This window comes from Cariama cristata, unplaced genomic scaffold, assembly GCF_000690535.1.
Source record: "Cariama cristata isolate BGI_N322 unplaced genomic scaffold, ASM69053v1 scaffold3614, whole genome shotgun sequence".
Taxonomy (NCBI): domain Eukaryota; kingdom Metazoa; phylum Chordata; class Aves; order Cariamiformes; family Cariamidae; genus Cariama; species Cariama cristata.
In genome coordinates this window covers 1-17,646 of record NW_009612218.1, presented here as the reverse complement: position 1 = coordinate 17,646, position 17,646 = coordinate 1, and the positions used below count along the sequence as shown (strand labels likewise).

General features: G+C 40.6%; 1 protein-coding gene across 1 annotated transcript in view; it reads left to right on the top strand.

Annotated features, from left to right (window-relative positions):
• LOC104160406 (protocadherin-15-like) overlaps nucleotides 1-17,455 on the top strand; it is a gene marked incomplete at both ends in the record, with an annotated part of 110,959 nt that extends 93,504 nt beyond the window's left edge. The window contains 4 exons of the mRNA XM_009698519.1: nucleotides 2,230-2,364; nucleotides 3,046-3,195; nucleotides 13,139-13,332; nucleotides 17,369-17,455. Of these exons, the coding sequence (XP_009696821.1) occupies nucleotides 2,230-2,364; nucleotides 3,046-3,195; nucleotides 13,139-13,332; nucleotides 17,369-17,455 (566 nt within the window). The remainder of the gene's footprint in view (nucleotides 1-2,229; nucleotides 2,365-3,045; nucleotides 3,196-13,138; nucleotides 13,333-17,368) is intronic.
• Nucleotides 17,456-17,646: the final 191 nt, after the last annotated feature.

The following is a 17,646-nucleotide window of genomic DNA, read 5'->3' as shown; positions in this document are numbered from 1 at the left end:
GCTTCAGGAACGTATGGGGTCGCCATCATTGGTTTTTTCTCAAGAACAAATTAGGGGGGAAAAAAAAAGTGTTTATTAGTGTTCAAAATGGCATGACAAGCAAGAACTCTAACAACTAACCAGGGTTTTTGTAAATTAAATTTTTGACTGACTGTAGTGTCTACAAAGTGAACAATCATTGGCAATTACCTTCTGTAATTTTTCATGGAGGAAGGAGATTGCTGTTTGCATTGCTAGCTGTAAAATGAATTTTAATTTTACTGAAAGCTGGCATAGTCGCAGCAAAGCTTTAGGCATCAGGAAACCACTCATTTGGAACACTTTGATATTTCTTTCATGTAGCTTTCAGCAACTGAAATAGTTTCTCATTTAAATAGTATAATCTTAGCCTTCCAAAACGTGTGTGTTAGAGTTCTTTTGGCTTGCTAAAATGAGTTTCTGTTTCTCCTTCTGTTGTACTAATCTGTCCTCGTAGTTGTTATTTATGACACTTAGTGCATGTTAGAGTTAGCTCGAGTGTTTATGGCTGCTGTACTGTAGGGACTGGGGAACCTTCCCGTGGTCTGTTGTCCTTTTTTAATGATGTAGGAACGACAACAATGACAGGGTAGGAGTTAATCTCCTAGAAGCGTTTTGGATTCAGGTTGAGAAAATGTCCAAAGAAGAAGAAAGTAATGCTACTTTTTGAATAATTTGTTGAATTCAGCTATTTCTGACCGTGTTGTGTCCCCTACTCTGTGCGGGTAGGTTCTCTAGAACTCTGTTGAAAAGTATTTTTACCAGCTGCTTTCCAAGTTACTCCTTGTGCAGCCACTGGATTTTCTGTTATGTTTTATTCATGGTACTAGTCCTCTGATTCCTCATCTCCACATTTTTTGGGGCAGTTCAAATCAGGTTTTACAGGACTGGTCTCCCAGCCTTTGGCATTTTGCCTGATCACATCTGCATTCCTCTTTTGTAACCTCACCTCGTATAACAGAAATAAACTCAATAACTAATGACTGAGAGTAGCACATTAAGTCAAGTTATATTAACCAGATTACATACAAGGACACAGAAATGTTTGTTAGAATACTGTAGACAGTAAAAGGTAATGTGGCTTATTTTAAAATGTAGCTGTAATGTAGTGACACTTGCAGTCTAATCAGTTTAATAACTCAATAGCATCTTTAAAGAGATGGAGGAAGATGTTGAGATATTTCATCCCAGTCACGATTCACGTTTCTGTCATTTTGACAGCACACACACCCCAGAGAAGTGCCTTAGTTTGTGGGGCTTTTCAGAACCACCAGGGCCTACAGAGCTTAAACACCCTTTTACGTTTCATTCTTCTTCCCCATACTCTTACAATTTGCCAACCATGCTAGGAGAGAGGATGGAAATGGAAGGATGAGTTCCTGAGTGGTTGCTCAGGATATCTCATGAGGCATTGCCCTATCTTCACGTTGTCACGTGGTTTTGAACGCAGCGTTAGAACTGCAGAACCACTCTTGGTGCTCACCCAGTTGTACATGGAGCCATCCGGATCTGGAAGCTGTGTTCCCAGCAGGCTACCTGGGGAAGTCATGAGTAACAAATTTACAGTGCCTTGACTTGGTTTTCTTTATTTCCCTCTTTACCTTAAAACGTTACTTCCTATTGAAACTTATAAGACAGTTGCTTTACTATGGTTTTCACCTGATCAACTGAGAGATTCATAATTCTACATCAATGTATTTTGATTCTTTTTGAGACACAAACAGAATCTCTGAACAGCATCTATTTAGTGATATACTTCAACATGTATGATTATCTATCTTCGTTGCATCAACCCAACTGTTTTATTGCTCCATTGATCAAGATAAGTTTTGGTTTTAATATGGTTGAAGACAAATGCTTGAATCTGGTTTCTTATATTGGTAAGTTAGACTTGGCTTTAAAATTATTGTTTTAATGAAAAGAAGTATCATTTAAAACTAGCAGATACAGGTATTTGTTTACCATTGGATTTACTTACTCTATAGGTTGAAGTGTATTATTTAATACCTTTTTCATCAAGATGACTGGATTTTTATATCAGCAGTGTTACTTTTTACATTTTTTTCTTTTTTACAGTTTTTTAGTTAGTCACAGTATCTGTACTTCCTACTTATTTAAAAACAAGCAGTTGCATTGAGTAATTGGAAACTTAATGGTATATCTGAATTTATAATAAAATGCTTGTTTGTTTTTTTTTAATGTTGTTTAAAGACCAAGGATCCCCAGCTCCATCTCTTTCTGAACGATTACAATACGTTTTTCACTGTGACTCAGAGTGGCATCACCCGCTACCTCACACTGCTGCAGCCTGTTGACAGAGAGGTCCAGCAGCTTTACACTTTCTCGGTAAGCTAAAGGCACGTGAAGGCACACTGGGCATTGTTCAGAGCAAGTGTTGAAAAATTATTAGTTATAACATCATTGTAGATCGTTAAAATGGCACAGAAGAAAAAAAAAACCAACCCACAGTGAAGGATGAGCAGCAGCAATACTGGGGTGGGGGGGGAGTTGATAATTGGGGTAGTGTCCTCTTCCAAAATGCATGTGTTTGGTTTCATAACAACATTTTACATCCCCTTCCCAGCATCATCTCCATGGTCCCGGGCTTGGATCCTCCTCCTCACCGACCCTCCCCTGACACAGTATGATGCTTTTCTTCCGTTCTCGGCATGGCCTTCGAGGTCACTGTTGCCTTTTCTTTTCTCGACCCTTGAGCTGGGAACATGACACCTGTAATGGCCTTTCTGCTTTGTTTTAGCACGAACTGAAAAAGAAGGCTAACATAAACCACAACCAACAATATTTTTTAAAAAAAAATAAAAAATTAAATGAGCTTCATACTGCCTCAGGCATTTCCCAGTCTGTGAATAAACATCTTAACACCCTGAAAGCAATTTGAAAATGTGCTGTAGAGAAACCCTGTTCCTCTGATTTTTAGTTGTCGTACTGTATTTTCTAGTAGTTGGAATTGTATTAAGAACACACTGCTAAACTATGTTCTTGTTCTGCTCTTTTTTTACCCTAAAGATGACAGCTTCTGATGGTGTACAGGAGAGTGTCGCAGTGACAGTCAATATCCTGGTGATTGATGCAAATGATAATTCCCCGACGTTCTCCAATATATCATACAATGTCAAGATTTATACAGATATGAGGCCTGGGGAAGGCGTTATAAAGGTAATTTCAGGTCTTTTTGCTAGCTTTAACTCACTTTGTGTTAGCAGTAGATGGTCTTGTTAATACCATTTGGAAATAAGCTGAAAACAGCTAGAATTGAAGCTTGTGTATCTCCATTCACTGCATTAGTTACATAGCTATTAAAAAGTTGCTAGTACTAAAAGATAGGCCTGTCTTAGATGTATAGCTGCAGTTCAGCTGTTTCATCTGAAGTTTTATAAAACCTTTCCATTTGAAAAATCTCAAAAGAAAAAAATATTCTCCTGTATTAGCGGGGTATTGAAATAAAACATTTTGGGAGAGCGAGTAAACAGTTCAGTAGAACACAACCAGAAATATTTCACCTTGTCATTAAACCTTTTGGTTTTTACAGAAGCCTAAGTCGTTTGTTTGTAGAGCAAACGAGCAGTGAAAAATGTGTGGGACGCAGGCCCAGAGAGAGAAGCAGTTTGCATTAAAGTTTGCGAGCACTGATTTACGTCTCACTGCAGACTGGAGGTGAATCCTGATCACACTGAAGTTAATGGAAAAAGGCTTTTTTGGGTGGTAATGCTTCTAAGATCTCAGCCATGCTCCTGAGTGCTTCCAGTCTAGATGGAATGGAAGACAAGATGCTTGTAGTGGAGCTTGGCATTCAAGGATGGTAGAAAGTAGTGGGAGTATTGGGAAAAAAAAATAATTCATCAACTGACTTAAGTAATAAAATACTATTTTCTGAAATATAATCAGGAATTAAGCACTTGAAGGTAGCAGTGATTTAACGTTATTAGGAGAGAGTTCCGTGTCTGTTCTGGCATATGCCCTACTTGAACTGTATTGACTTGCTGCATTTGCTGTCTTCGGATCTTCGTTCAAGTTATTCTTGTCTTTTCATCAGTCTGGGCTACAAGTGCTTAAAAAGCATCAGTGAGAACTGGAGGACATTTTCAGCAAGACTTGAAGGAAAGATAGAAGTTTTAAACATAACTAAGTTCCTTCAAGCTATGCACAAGGCTGTGTGGGGGGGAAAAAAAAAGGAGACCAAATACTGTTGTCCTGAATGAGCAAAAGGCAGGGAGAGCTCAGGAGCTGTGTGTAGGGTTTGACATCAGGAACTCTATTTGCAACATCTCGTAAACTCCTATCTGCCTGTATAAACATGTGGATTTTGTGAGTACGATACATTCATTAGATATTTAAGGTACAGAGGTACATACAGTGCTGAAAAAATTTAAATCAAGGGGTTTTTTTTTCCTAAAGTATAAGCACTGTAGTCCAAAAAGAAGTTGTTAGGGTTATCACATGGCTTCTGTTGTGCAGGGCATAAGGCAAAGTAGTGTGCTATGGATTTAAAGTTACCTGAATATCTAAATGGTTTTTCCTCTTAAAGGAGCATGTGCCAGGAAACACGAGGCAGGACACGATGCTAGATGAGATTGCAGCATGTGTGAAAAGAATGGTTTCAGTACCCAAAGTTGGCCGTAAGGATGCTCTGAGCTACCTGAGTTGTGTTTATGACACTTGGGGTGGAGCAGAGCAGCTACCGTGCTTTCTGCAAACAGCTGTAATGCTGAAGTACTTCTGTGTGCAAAGGGAACGTGCTGTTCTTGAGTTCTGAAACACTTTCTGGTTTTCAGCTGCAAATATTTTCTGACCCTGGAGGCATGCAAAGAGCAGGAGTACAAATTCCTTAGTAAATTGTTCCTTCTGGGAAAAAGCAAGAGGGCGGCTCTGCAAGGCCATCTGCGTTAGCCTGTGCCACCGGAATTAGCTCAGCCGAGACACAAATTTACTTCTTTGTGAACACGTTTGGCCTGAGAGACCATTATATTATGTTCCTGCTCCTCCACTGTCCATCACAGCAGTTACCTTTTGCCTTCCCATGCTGGCACTGTGTAACTGCTTGTATAAAGAGCATCGATCGGATCAAAGAAATGATGCAGATTAGAAATATTGCAAGGACGGAAAAGGGTAAGGGCAGAAACGGTAAGAAGAAAAGTGTAGATGTAAATATCGTGCAGAGCATTTGCACTTAGCTAATGCCTGAAGTAGATCTGGAACATGTCCCTTCTAGAATGACATTGTGAAGTTGGAAGTGAGTAGTGGGGAAGTCAGGCCTTAAACTTGACTTTGCTAAAAACTTAACATTATTTTGGAAAGTGTAAGAGTTCTGAGAGCAAGGGATTTTTTTTCCCTCCTCCACACTTCTGTCTGCAAGGTCAACACGTGGTTACTTTCAGACTATGTGAGTATTTAATGTAGCTAGAGATGGAGGATAGAAAATTCTGGCTGTTTTGGGAGAAGGGTTGTTTTTCAACTAATCCTTACGTTGCCAGATGATCTGAGTTTATAAACTAACTGACAAAAAAAAAAAAAGCTGGGAGTCATCTTAAGATTTCTGCTACTGTGAGAATGCCAGTAATAATGATTTCAGGCTGCTGGGGTATTTGAGAGGTTGCTCACATCTTGCAGGCACTGGGTCATTCATTCAGTGTTACAGGAATGTGAGAAATGGGATTTGTCTGGTGGAGTTATGAGTAGCCACTGACTCCATGGTGCCACGAACACCCACAGCTTTCCTTAGGCCAGGAAGGTGGGAATGTGCTGCCTGATCACTGTTTGCTTCTGCTTTATAAATACCTTCTCGAATAGAAAACAGACTTTTTTTTTTTTTAAACTGCCAATACAGTGATTTTGATATACTTAGCTTGTTCTGTGTATGTGCAACAAACTCATCCTGTAAGCCTATCTCATCGTTGGTTTAAGAATCATTTGAGATTCTCTGCTGTGAGATGACAATCAGCTGTGATAGTTCCCAGAGGAAAATGACCCAGGTTGGACAGATTAGTCTGTAAAAACCACTTTCTCTAATCAGGGAGAGTAGGTTAGAAAAAGAACAGTGACCTCAATGAATCTGTACAATCTCATAATCATTTACACATCAGCGCTGGCTTGCACTTAACTCTCTACTCAGAGATGATCAAGAAAGTATTTCTTTTATGAAGTATGTCATCTTTCTACAAAAATGCAAATTACTGGTATAGCAGTGCAAGTGCTCTCATGTAATTGCCACTTTGCTTTTATTACACCAAAGGTAACAAGGGCTTAAGATTTTACTTTTCTTTTTTTTACCGAGTACAGTTGTGTGAAAATTTACAAATAACCTCAGTTTGTACTTGCTTGTTGTCCCATTTTGTGGGAAATTGTTTTGATTTTACTCCTGGGAAAAAAGCCCCAAACGTGTTAGTGAATAGTTTAGATTGTGTTTGCTGTCTGGTACACTCTTCAAAAAAACTAAGTAAACTAAAAAATCCTTAGGCTCTGCTTGAAAATAACCACTAATAGCAGGAAAAAAAACTTCATTACAAGTGAAATTCAATTTTTTTTGTTGTTCCAATTTTTTCTCCCGCCCCGGGTGGTTAGAGCAAGGCATTTTCCTCCTTTTCCCTGTTGCCCTGTCAGAGAAGTGAGCACAAGAGTTGAAACAAATTTGTGTGCTACTGAGCGGTGCTGGTTTCATCTGGGAGCCTGGTGGCGGTGGGTCATCTCCCTTTTGCCTTCCACTTGTACGAGAGCGCTGCGGCTTTGCACGGCTGCTTGGGTGTTTTTCAGAAAGTTGGAGGGTATCATGAGAGAGGAGCTTGTCCCCTTTGTAGGAACAACCTCCCTCTGCTTTCTGAGGATACCCGGTGGAGCACAAGCTCTCTGCTCCCTGACTGCTAGGGCAGGGCTCTGGCAGTGCCACCGCCATGTTGAACACCGAGTTGGTTCAGGAAGTTTGTATTTCAGTTGTCCGCGCTGAGTATTTATGAGATTGGTTGAGGAGAGTATTTTCTCAATTAAGTTTAAATGTCTGTCTGTTCTGTCCCCTTTAGCTTGAGAATTTCTTAACTGATTTTTCCTTCTGCGCTCCCTGAGAGAGACAATAGCTGAAAAATCTGTCAGTTAAAACAGTTAAATGTGTGGTAAATAATAATTATGACTGAAAGATTGATTAATATTAAACCTATTGAAGTACTTAATTCCATCTTTTTTGTATTATTATAATTTTGCCATCTTGTTTTCCACTTTTCTGTTAGTACTTTCTTCCTGCGATTCAGATATTTAGGCTAGTTACACATCGATGGTTGGACTATGCGGCAGTAATGCAATAATATTACACATAGCTAATTTAAATCCATTCTGTTTCTTTAGACATCTCTTGTTTCTATGTACAACATAAACTATGTAGGGCACAGAGAATATTGAGCAAGAAAATGAAAGAGCTGAGAAGGGACAGAGGATGGCAAAAAGCATTGTCCACCTAAGTCTTTGCGTCAGCTTGCCTGAAGGTCAAAGGCTTCCTTGGTCCACAAAGAGATTTCGCGTATGTTCTCTTTACAGAAAAACTCATGAATTGGCCTTAAGAAGTATATGCTGTTCTTACTCTGCTTTAAATTTATTAAACCAAAATAACAGATTTTAATTTACCTGTGTGTCCTGCTGTCTGCCTAATTTCCTGTTGCAGAGGTATGACTCATGTTCAAGGGCTCTCTTAGAAGAACAATTAAATATCTCCATGATTGAAAATGGAAAATAAGCTATGCAGTGGATTAGCGCCCGAACTTGTTCACCTTGTGCAAGCTGAAACAATTCTACTTAAGATCACCAGTGGAAGTTAATTGGGAGGTCCTGCCCCAGATCCTGGTTACGCAGAGCACTTCACACATCACGGCATAAGCAGCCGTCGTGCTGGAGGTCGGAAAGGAAAGCAAAAAGATGAAACGTGGTAAAACTGCAGGCAGTAAAGTTTCTATCGCTTACCTCTTGCTCACAGTACAATTAGTCTTGAGCAGTAACAGTACTTTCAGTTGTACACTGGGACAAATTTTATTTAGAGCCATATAATAAATGCCTCCTCTGGGACTGTTTTGCCATTACCTCAAATGCAGCTTCTCAGTGCTGGATCACTTTGTCTCTTTTAAACAGCTGCTTTTCATTCCCTGCACATACACACGTGACTCAAGCCATCCTTGCGTACAGACACATACTAAATTATGTAGTAGAGACGTGTTTGGGTATTTGCAGCTCAGCGTACGGTCATGGTTTACAGCTCTTAAACATGCATCTTGCTATAAAGCCATAGAACTACTTAGAGGAAATCTTTGTAAAAGTCATCACCAAACCACGCTGAATGTTTTATTTTTGTGGTTGTTTGCAATCCTTTGCCTTCAGTCCATCAGCGTTTTAATTTCCATCTACCAAGTAAACATGGTTAGCAAAACCAGAAAACAAAGCAGGGTTATGTTTGCATTACTGAGTAAATGTACCTATATACTCAAGGAAAAATAATGGATAGAGACTTAATGAAATGCCTGAAGAAGATATTGAAAAAGTATTTTGACCCACTCTGTCAGTGTTACATTTTGTTGGCTCAAGTTCAGGAATATCTCCATTGCAATCTTGTTTGCCCCTGACACATAGAAACTCGTTATTGCTTTTCCTAGTGCAACTAATGGCCGAGTTGTACTGCGGAGCCCTAGAAGGACGAGGAGGGTTGCCATCTAACTTCTGGCAGCCCAGCGTTTTTCACTGGTGTGCTGCTCCGGAGAGCAACTGGGCTGTTCCCTTGACACTGTTATACAACATAAATGTGTACTGAATGTGGCTCGGGAGCCTTGCACTCGCTTGGCTGGAACACCCATTTCAAGGAGAGCCGTGGGGAGGCGAACCGGCGTGACTCATGGTTTCTGCAGGATTCGCTTTAGGTCAGTATGAGTCAGACCAGGCTTTGCTGAACATTTAGTCTGTTGAAAAACGTAGGGCTACTGGAAAGGTTGGTCATCGCTTTATCTGTTCGGGGCAAGGTCACAAAAAGCATTGCTGCGGAAAGGTTGCAGGTCAAATGTTGAAGCCCAGCTTCCTCCAAGTATAAAGTGAGTCTGAGCAGAGCTTACCTAGTGACCAAGAAGATGTCTTGGTAAGCTCTAAGTCTCCTCTTCCTTCCAAGGAAACCACTTCTTGCTGCAGCAGAGCATGCAGCTATTTTGCAAAACTTTCAGTACATTAAATGTTAATGTAATGAAGCTGATTCTGCTGGATGCAAAAAGTTTCTTAGGAAAGTAAAATAAATCTTGTTTTGAACTTCTTTCTGTGTATTTTAGACGGTGCGTCTCAAATCTTGTTAACTATGGAGCTCTATCGGTCTGCGACAGCTGGAGACAGAATTTATAGAATCATATATTATGGTGGCTGTTAAACTTTAATTCTGTTTAATTCTGGTTTTGATTCCTGTTTTTGCCCCCAAAACGTTATTCAAATCACTTATCTTTTCAAGCATTCAGTATTTGTAAGTTTAATTAACCTTATTAATCTATGTACTTGTGTAGTCATTTAATTTCCTTTTCATGTCGTCACAGTAAAAACTGGCCTTGTTCCAAATCCTGTTATTAAATACTTAGGACCTTGTATTTTGCATAAAGCCTTTATTTATCTTTTTATGTGTGTTACTTTTGAAGTTCAGTAGAGAAGGTTATCACAGAACTTTTCTTAACTATGGCACTAGGTTTGATAGTGACTCTTTGTGAGGTTAATGAACACGTCCAGTTGTGTATAGAAACTATAGAATGAGCGATTAAAGAAACAGAGTTTGAGAGAGGTTTAAGCTCTAAACTCTAGGAGGGTGCAGAAAGTCTGTTTTGTCTGCTGAGTTTTGGTGTGTTGAGGCTTACCCTTGCAAGTTAATATATTGATGTATCAAGATACCATATGGGTGGAATGCGAAGCACGTTCCAAAAGTGCGGTCTTCGTAAGATGAATTTTTCAAGTTTTCAGAAGAAAATATAGAACGAGATATTTTCTCAAAAAATAATACATGGATATTCGTTTGGTTTTTAAACTTCTGAGAGGAGATGATCTTCGTTTCATGATTTTTTGAGGTATTTCAAGTGTTTATCAAGTGTTCAATGTACAGTAAGTCTCGAAATACTTCAGGAGGATGAATTAAGAAGACTTGCTCATGCTACTGCTACAGTGATTAGGAGGAGTGCATTGTTGGAGGGAAGCATCTATGACAAAGAAATTCAGATAAAATCAGTTTAGATAAATTTAAGTTAAATACTTCTGTGTTGGAAATTTGCTTTGGATCACTGTGCTGTGTGTGAAAGAAGCAGAACACCGATTTCTCCGGGAGAAGAGTAACTTAACTAACATGCTTTTCAGTTGATGAATACTGCGTACAACCTATTCCATGTTAAAAACAGTTGGTCCTCCATAAAGTAGCCTAGTCTCTTAGAGCAGTAATAGCTTGCAGTCCTAACAAAGAAGGTAACCCCCACTTTTGTTAATACACCTCAATCTCTTATCTTTTAGCATTTCAGTTAATTTATTCTGTGTAAGCTATTGTGGGCTTAGGTCGTGGTTTTGAGCAAGTTTTTTTTACATGAAATGTCATATTTCACTGAGCCTATGTGCATAAAGAATCAAGACTAATGCCATAAAGCAGCTAGATCCCTGAGTTTTTCACATGCTCCCCGTGGTGTTTAATGTTGTATGCAAATGTGATTGATTTGAATGTTACAGCTTTGGGTTTTATTCTTCATCTCCCTTCTTGTTCTAGTTGCAAAGTTCAGTTTCTGCTCTTCCAGTTCTTTATCTCTCCTTGGGCAAAGATGGTTTGAAAGTTGTAGGTAGTGCCCTGAAAGGCTGTGACCTGCTGAAGGCTGAGTGTGATGCTCTGTTGGTTAATAGATTACATTACATCCTAACATAGCAGAGACTTCAGTGAGTTCCTCTGCCTGTCTGCAATGCTGTCAACTTTGAGAGCGTCACAGGGATGAGAAAAGAGTTTCTGGCGGTCAGACATTTAGCCTCCTGCGTTGGCTGGCCCTGGCTGAGATAACGTCTGTCGGTCCTGCCGTAGACTTTGCAGTCACCGCTAAGGTTTTGTGTCATCGTGTGTTACCCTTAAATCCTGGACTTGCAATCCTCCGTGCAGTGCTGCCCACTGACATGAGCATTTGTGTCAAGAAAGCCAAAGCAGATAGGCCAGCAGAGACCTTTCAAGAAGCCACATGTCTATTCTTTCTTTTTTTTTTTTCCATCCTTACTTTAGGAGCCCTGCAGGGAATCATTTCTGAGACTGGGGTTTCTTATTGCTTTGTACATCCCAGCGGGGGGGCTTTGCTGCTATACCTGCTGCTGCCCCTTGCCATTTCCCACCTCGAACTGCTCGACTGCAGCTGGGAGCAGCAGGAGCCCCTTGTGCCATCGTTCCCTGTCATTTCCACTCCACTGCTCTTGGTACTGGGCAGCTGGGTGCACAGCCAGCGCTCCCACTGCCTGCCGCAGCCTCCGAGATGTTCAAATACTGCTCGGACCTCTTTATGTCATCCCATGCGCTGTTGGAGGTAACATATAGTCATACAAAATTAAGAGCCAACTGAGAAACCAGTGTGCGTATCAGCAAAATAATCTGTACGGGAAGAAGAAATTCACCGTAGAAAGTCCAGAGGTACTGGTGTAGTTTTGGTGGTACTTTGGTGACTTGGCCCTAACGTAGCAGAATGCTGTGCTGCTTTTTGTTTTCTGAATATGGTGATAATTAAGATGCAGTTTTAACCGTAGTAATACAAGTCGAGCGATAGGCACTGTGAACCGTTTGCTGTGTGATTATACATCGTATGTAGGATAGCTTGTTTTATTCTGTATATGTGTAAAGGAAGAGGAGAGGTGAAAGGGCTTAGCTGGGACACGGGACTGTCAACTGGCGTGACTGAGGTGTGGATGCACATTTCTGACTGTGTTACACCATTTGAAATCTCAGCTTGCTGGTTATTTGCTTTATGGCGTGGCAGTCAGAGCCATTGGTCCTTGATACTTGGCTAAAAGCAAACAAATATGATTCCTGAGCTCTGTTTTCTGACCATGTGTGATTTAGCATGGCACGCTACACAACTGGGATAAACCCATTGTCTTTCCCAGGGGCAAAATAAGAACCCCCTGATTTCATTATGTTCATCATTATAATTTGGGCCTAAAACATTAAGCCGTAGATTTTTTTTCTCATGCTCAGAGTCAAAATTGTGCGATTATGTAGAAATGCTCCATGCTGGAGTAATAAGGGTCCCAGCAGGGAGATGGTGGAGAGGCAACAAAATAGAGAAGTACGGGCCTAAAACATTAAGCCGTAGATTTTTTTTCTCATGCTCAGAGTCAAAATTGTGCGATTATGTAGAAGAAATGCTCCATGCTGGAGTAATCAGGGTCCCTGTAGGGAGATGGTGGAGAGGCAACAAAGTACAGAAGTACGTGCTCAGTTGCATTTATCACAGAGGTCTGATATCACCCTCACAAGCACAGCTTTTCAGGTAGGTGATGTCATGTAGCCGTGTGAAATGGGCCTTGCACGTCTGTGATGTGCATGGTTATGTTTCCTACGTGTGTAGCCATATGGGAACAACCGCCATTTTCCTTCTGCTCGGCTTCCTTTACCGTATGTGCCCGTGTGAGTAGTACAAACATTGTTCTCCAGTTCTGCACAACGTGTAATGCAAGACCTGGCTTATTAGAATTTCTGGCAGTAACAAGGCTGTCACTTCGAAGAGGGATGGGAACTTTCAGTAATTAAATACTTGCATTTGCAACACAATGAGTATCTTCTTCCCCCCTCCCCTCTTTATAGAAAGTGTTATAAATTCCAATCCACAGAGTAAACTTGGTCTTAATTAGTTTTCTTAATTTGTATCTTAAAATAATTTGCGTGCGATCTTAGGTAAGCAGTTTTGCTCTGCTTCATGATGTTTTTACACCTATTATCCTTCATTTAAATTGTATCCTTGTTGTACAGTAATTAGAAATTGCCGCATATGTTACAGGTGTTCAAGTTTCCCCTCTACTTTCTCTACCCCTACCCAGTTGCCTTACAAAAACCTATTAATCTACAACACTGAACCATGCGTGCTGACATTCTGGTTTTAAATTGCAGCTCACCGCTGTAGATGCAGACGAGGGACCCAATGGACAGATAGTGTATGAAATTTTGGCTGGGGATAAGGGAGACTTCATCATCAATGACCGAACAGGCCTTATCACCATTGCTCCAGGAGTTGTATTGTCAGTGGGGCGATCCTATGCTCTCACTGTCAAAGCATCTGATAGTGCTCCTCCTGCGCAGAGAAGGTAATTCATCTTATAATGAAACTAATTTTTTAATCAGTGCTTAGCAGTGCGTAAGAAGTGTGGCATACCCTAATGTCTGTAACTCCGCACTGGACTACAATTCATTGTGTTCTGTTTGGTGTTAGGGTCACGTTTTGGAAAAGTGTCGTATTAGAAGTCTTCGCTTTTTGTTCCTTATTTATATTTTCTTTACAGTACACAGTTTTCATTATTTTGTTTGCTTGTTACAGTCTATTTTTTAAAAGTTCACATGTGCTGTCATTGCGCATGCCCATTTGTTAAGAGACATTGAAGTGAAGGGTTGCAAGGAAGAAAGCAAGTGAGAAGGGAGATGCTTTTTGTTCAGAACGCCGCTTACTGTGATGCAGAAAGGATCGGAAATAGTCTGGTTGTGGACCTGGAGACCACCTCTCCAGGTATAGGGTGTGCAAGGTGGTTCAGACTTTGCATACTTGCCAGGCTGTGCCAGTGGTGAGCAGTGCGCCCACTAAGACCTAAATTCTCGCTGGTAGACTTATTTCTGTTCTCCACGAGCTGATAAAGAAGAGCAGCCTGCAAATTTAGCATAGATAGAATAGGACGCTCTCATGTTCAAAAAAAAAAAAAGTATGGAGTCCCACTTACCTGCTTCTTTTGAGTTTCTGTTCTGCTTGTGGCAACTGTGCGCAAATGTCATTTCACAAAGGTGTTGGGGGGGGGTACATAAAAGTGGCTCTCATCTTCTGGGCCTGGTATTGATAATGTGACAACCTCTTTGTCCAAAGAGGATGACAGAGAGGAATAGCGGTTTCCAGCATTTAAATCTCCCACAACCTTTACGCTTTTTGTCAAATGTGGAATGTAAGAAGGAAAGATAACACAAAAATGGAGTTTCACTCATTGGCCTTTTTTCAGGACCTGCTGCTTCTGTTGTGTCTCCAAGAAAGCACTTCATGCTGTTGTGCACGTATTTTATAATTACGTTTTCCAATCACTGAAGTATTCAGATTGTTTGTTAGATTGTTCATAAAACCAATATCTGGTAACACAGTCTTCTAGTTGAATTTTCTTCTCCTTTCCCTCTTACTTGCTTTCTTGATAAGCGCTCTCTTAGGGTTGCTGATAGTAGGCTGTTAGTAGTGCTGAGGAGAAGATTGTGGACTATTATGTGCTTGCTTTTGTGTAGTACTAGCATAGTATTGAAGTGGAGGACAAAAATCAATAATCCCACTTCAGAGAGCTTCAGAATCTGGTGGTGTGGCCCCAGCAACAGTAGTCCCGACAATACAGCTTTGATTGCTGTCAGCTCCTTTTATGTTTGAGAATCTTTATATTGTCTAAAAATACATACTTCTGTTGATGTATGTGGGGAGCATGTGCTTCTTCCTCTGAAAATGTCCTTATTGCAATAATCTTCAAAAGTGGAAAAGCTCTCCTTTCTTGTTATTCCTGCTTGTCTCCCCTTTTATGGAATTACAGCATGTAATTTGCTTCATAGCTTTTAACGTGCCTTCAAAAAAACACTCCATGTAGGCGGTATTCCTGTAGCTGAGGTGAGTGGCCACAGGGCCAGTCTGGCCTTGACCTGAGGTGTATTTGGGGCCCAGAGCTGGTTTTTTCTGTGTCTGCGAAGATTAAAAAAAAATCAGGGGGAGGGCCACTGGAGGTTCAGCAAGGTGCCGTGGAGAAAGAACGTGGACAGCTCTTACTATCTGGTAAGGGACATTCGGGTAAAAAGATTTCGCTACCTTCCTGATGTTCTTTCTGTAAGGCTGGAAAACCAGAAAGAGCTGATGGTGCTTGAAGCAGCCTTTTGGCATTTTACACAGAGAAAAGCCAGAGAGAGCTCACGTGATCTCTGAGGTCTTCAAAACCATCCTTTTGCATCTCCTTAATTCATTCCTTCTGGATGTGAGGTGATTAGTAACTTGCAGTTGGGGTTGGATTGACTTCTTGCTCCTTCTAATGCAAACTTGTCACATTGTGTTAGGTGGTTCGGGTTGCCTTGCTGGAGGCAGTAACCCTGCCAGGCTAACTGTAGTCATGGGTAAACTGGCTGGCTTTCAATTATCCCCTTGCTTGTGCACAAAGCAAGACCAAACTACTAAACCTGGCTCTGGAACTGTAGCTCTATAGCCTCATTTAAATTGAAATGCATTCTGTGTAGCTTTTTTGCATAGTGCGACATATTAAATTCTTGGCAGGTGACTGCACGTAAAACAAGATTTTCTTTTTTTGAGTACTATTAAAGTTTCTATCTATAGCAAGCATCATTAATGTAAGTTATCAAGGTATATTTAAGTATTCTTAAGTACTTTATTTAGGTTTATACAACATATTACAGTTTAAATAGGAAGTGTATGTTTTTAGAACTGAAGTTATAGTTAAGCATAGAGTGATTAGCAGTTTCGATTATTGGAAAAAATGAGAACGTTATTTGTAAAACCAAAAAACTTCATTTCAGACCTTAGCCTTTTCACCATTGACCTCCGATTCCTGGGCAGTGGAAGCAGGTCACTTAGCGATAACAGAGATCTGCCAAATCAAGTCCAATCTAGAAAACACCTGATCATGAGATTGTTATTCTACATAGTGGGAAAGTACACTTTCTCTTTGACTTGCATATGCAGAGATTGTTTGACCAAAGATCTATTAGTCCACATGTATATAAAGATGTTAATTCTACATTATATAATGTAGTTGTATGTGGAAAGCACTTATAATTAAAGCAGAGACGGAGATGCAATCTCAGTGACTTGTTGACCGCGCTTCCCTTGCATTACCATTTAGCTGGAGTAGCGGAAAAGCCGTATTTCCATCCTTGTGTGGGGTTGTGAGCAGCGTTCAGTTCCTGAGCTCTGTTCTGTTCTCTCTGTATTCGCCTGTCCCTGCGGCGGTAAAACACCAGCTGCAGTTGTTGGAAGGCTCGGCGCTCTGTCTCCTTTCCTTTCCCGTGCCAGAGTCGATTTTATCAGCCACTTAGATGGGCTGTGTATAACGCATACAAAATGAACAGGTTAAAATTGCAAAGCGCTAATCAAAAGTGGGTTGGAAATGAAAAACAGTAGCTGTTTAATATTACAGTGCTTTTAGTTTGCAGACTGCTAGTGGTTTACTCCTGTGATCTTATCTTAAAGATTTGAAGAAGATTTGCTTACTATTGTGGTGAGCAGAAACCATGGGTTTTGGGGGGGTTTTTTATTTGTTTTTTAAGAGCTTGATAGACAATAAAATCAACTTGAGTATTGTTAACATGTGGCAGGATCAGGAAAAAAATTATACAGAACAATATCATTTATTAAATACTCAGCAGTGGAAGAAAAATGCATGCTAAGCCACAACTGTTTGGATGTGTATATCGTACACAGACAGCAGCTATCCCAAGAAAATGTGCAACCCCAGTGCTCAAGTGATATTTTGTCTGCTAATTCATTGTCTGTTGTTGAGCATTTGGTGATGGTATTTTTTTTACTCCAACGATGTAAGGGTGGAACATCAATTCAGAAAGATGAGTGGGATATGAGGGAGTATTTTAAAATAGAGAAGACAGGAAACTGACTGTAGTTTATGAAGAGCTAATCTACACTGAATGATCGACTTTAGTTGTCATTGTGCATCTTCCCCTGATTACACTGGTTTTGTTTATATCCATTGAGTCAGTAATCTGCAAATTCAGCTTCTTAAATGCCCAAGGATACGATGGACGGGAAAGATCTATCATTCACTGATGCATTTCAGTGCAAGTTGTGCACTTGTTTAAAGTTTGCTTAAATCAAATAAGGACCTGGCTATTATGTTCAGAGCAGTAAGGCCCTCATCTCACGTATCTGTAGATGGATGTGAATCCGACACTTGCTCCGGAGGAACATGGCTGTGGCAAGGCAGCATCTGCAGCATGGCTGTCCTTGGGAAGCTCGGAATTGCCCTGGACTAGCTGGTAGCCAGGGTTTTGGGGCACAGATGGATGTTTGAAAGGCTGTGATGACATGGCTAGCGGTGGAGCAGTTGAACATTTAAGGCTCGTTAGAGTCAACTTGTATATATTGTTAATATATAGGTGGTGGATTGACCTTGGCCAGCTGCCAGACACCCTCCCAGCCACTCTCTCGCTCTCCCTCCGCAACAGGACGGGGGAGAAAATAAGGTGAGAAAGCTCCTGGGTTGAGATAAAGACAGGGAGGTCACTTACCATCATAGGCAAAACAGATTCAACTTGGGGAAAAGTAATTTAACTTACTGCCAATTAAAATGGGTTTAGGTGGTGAGAAATAAAACCTAAAACAACAACTTCCACTAACTCCCCTTTTTTCCCAGGCTCAAGTTCACTCCTTCGTT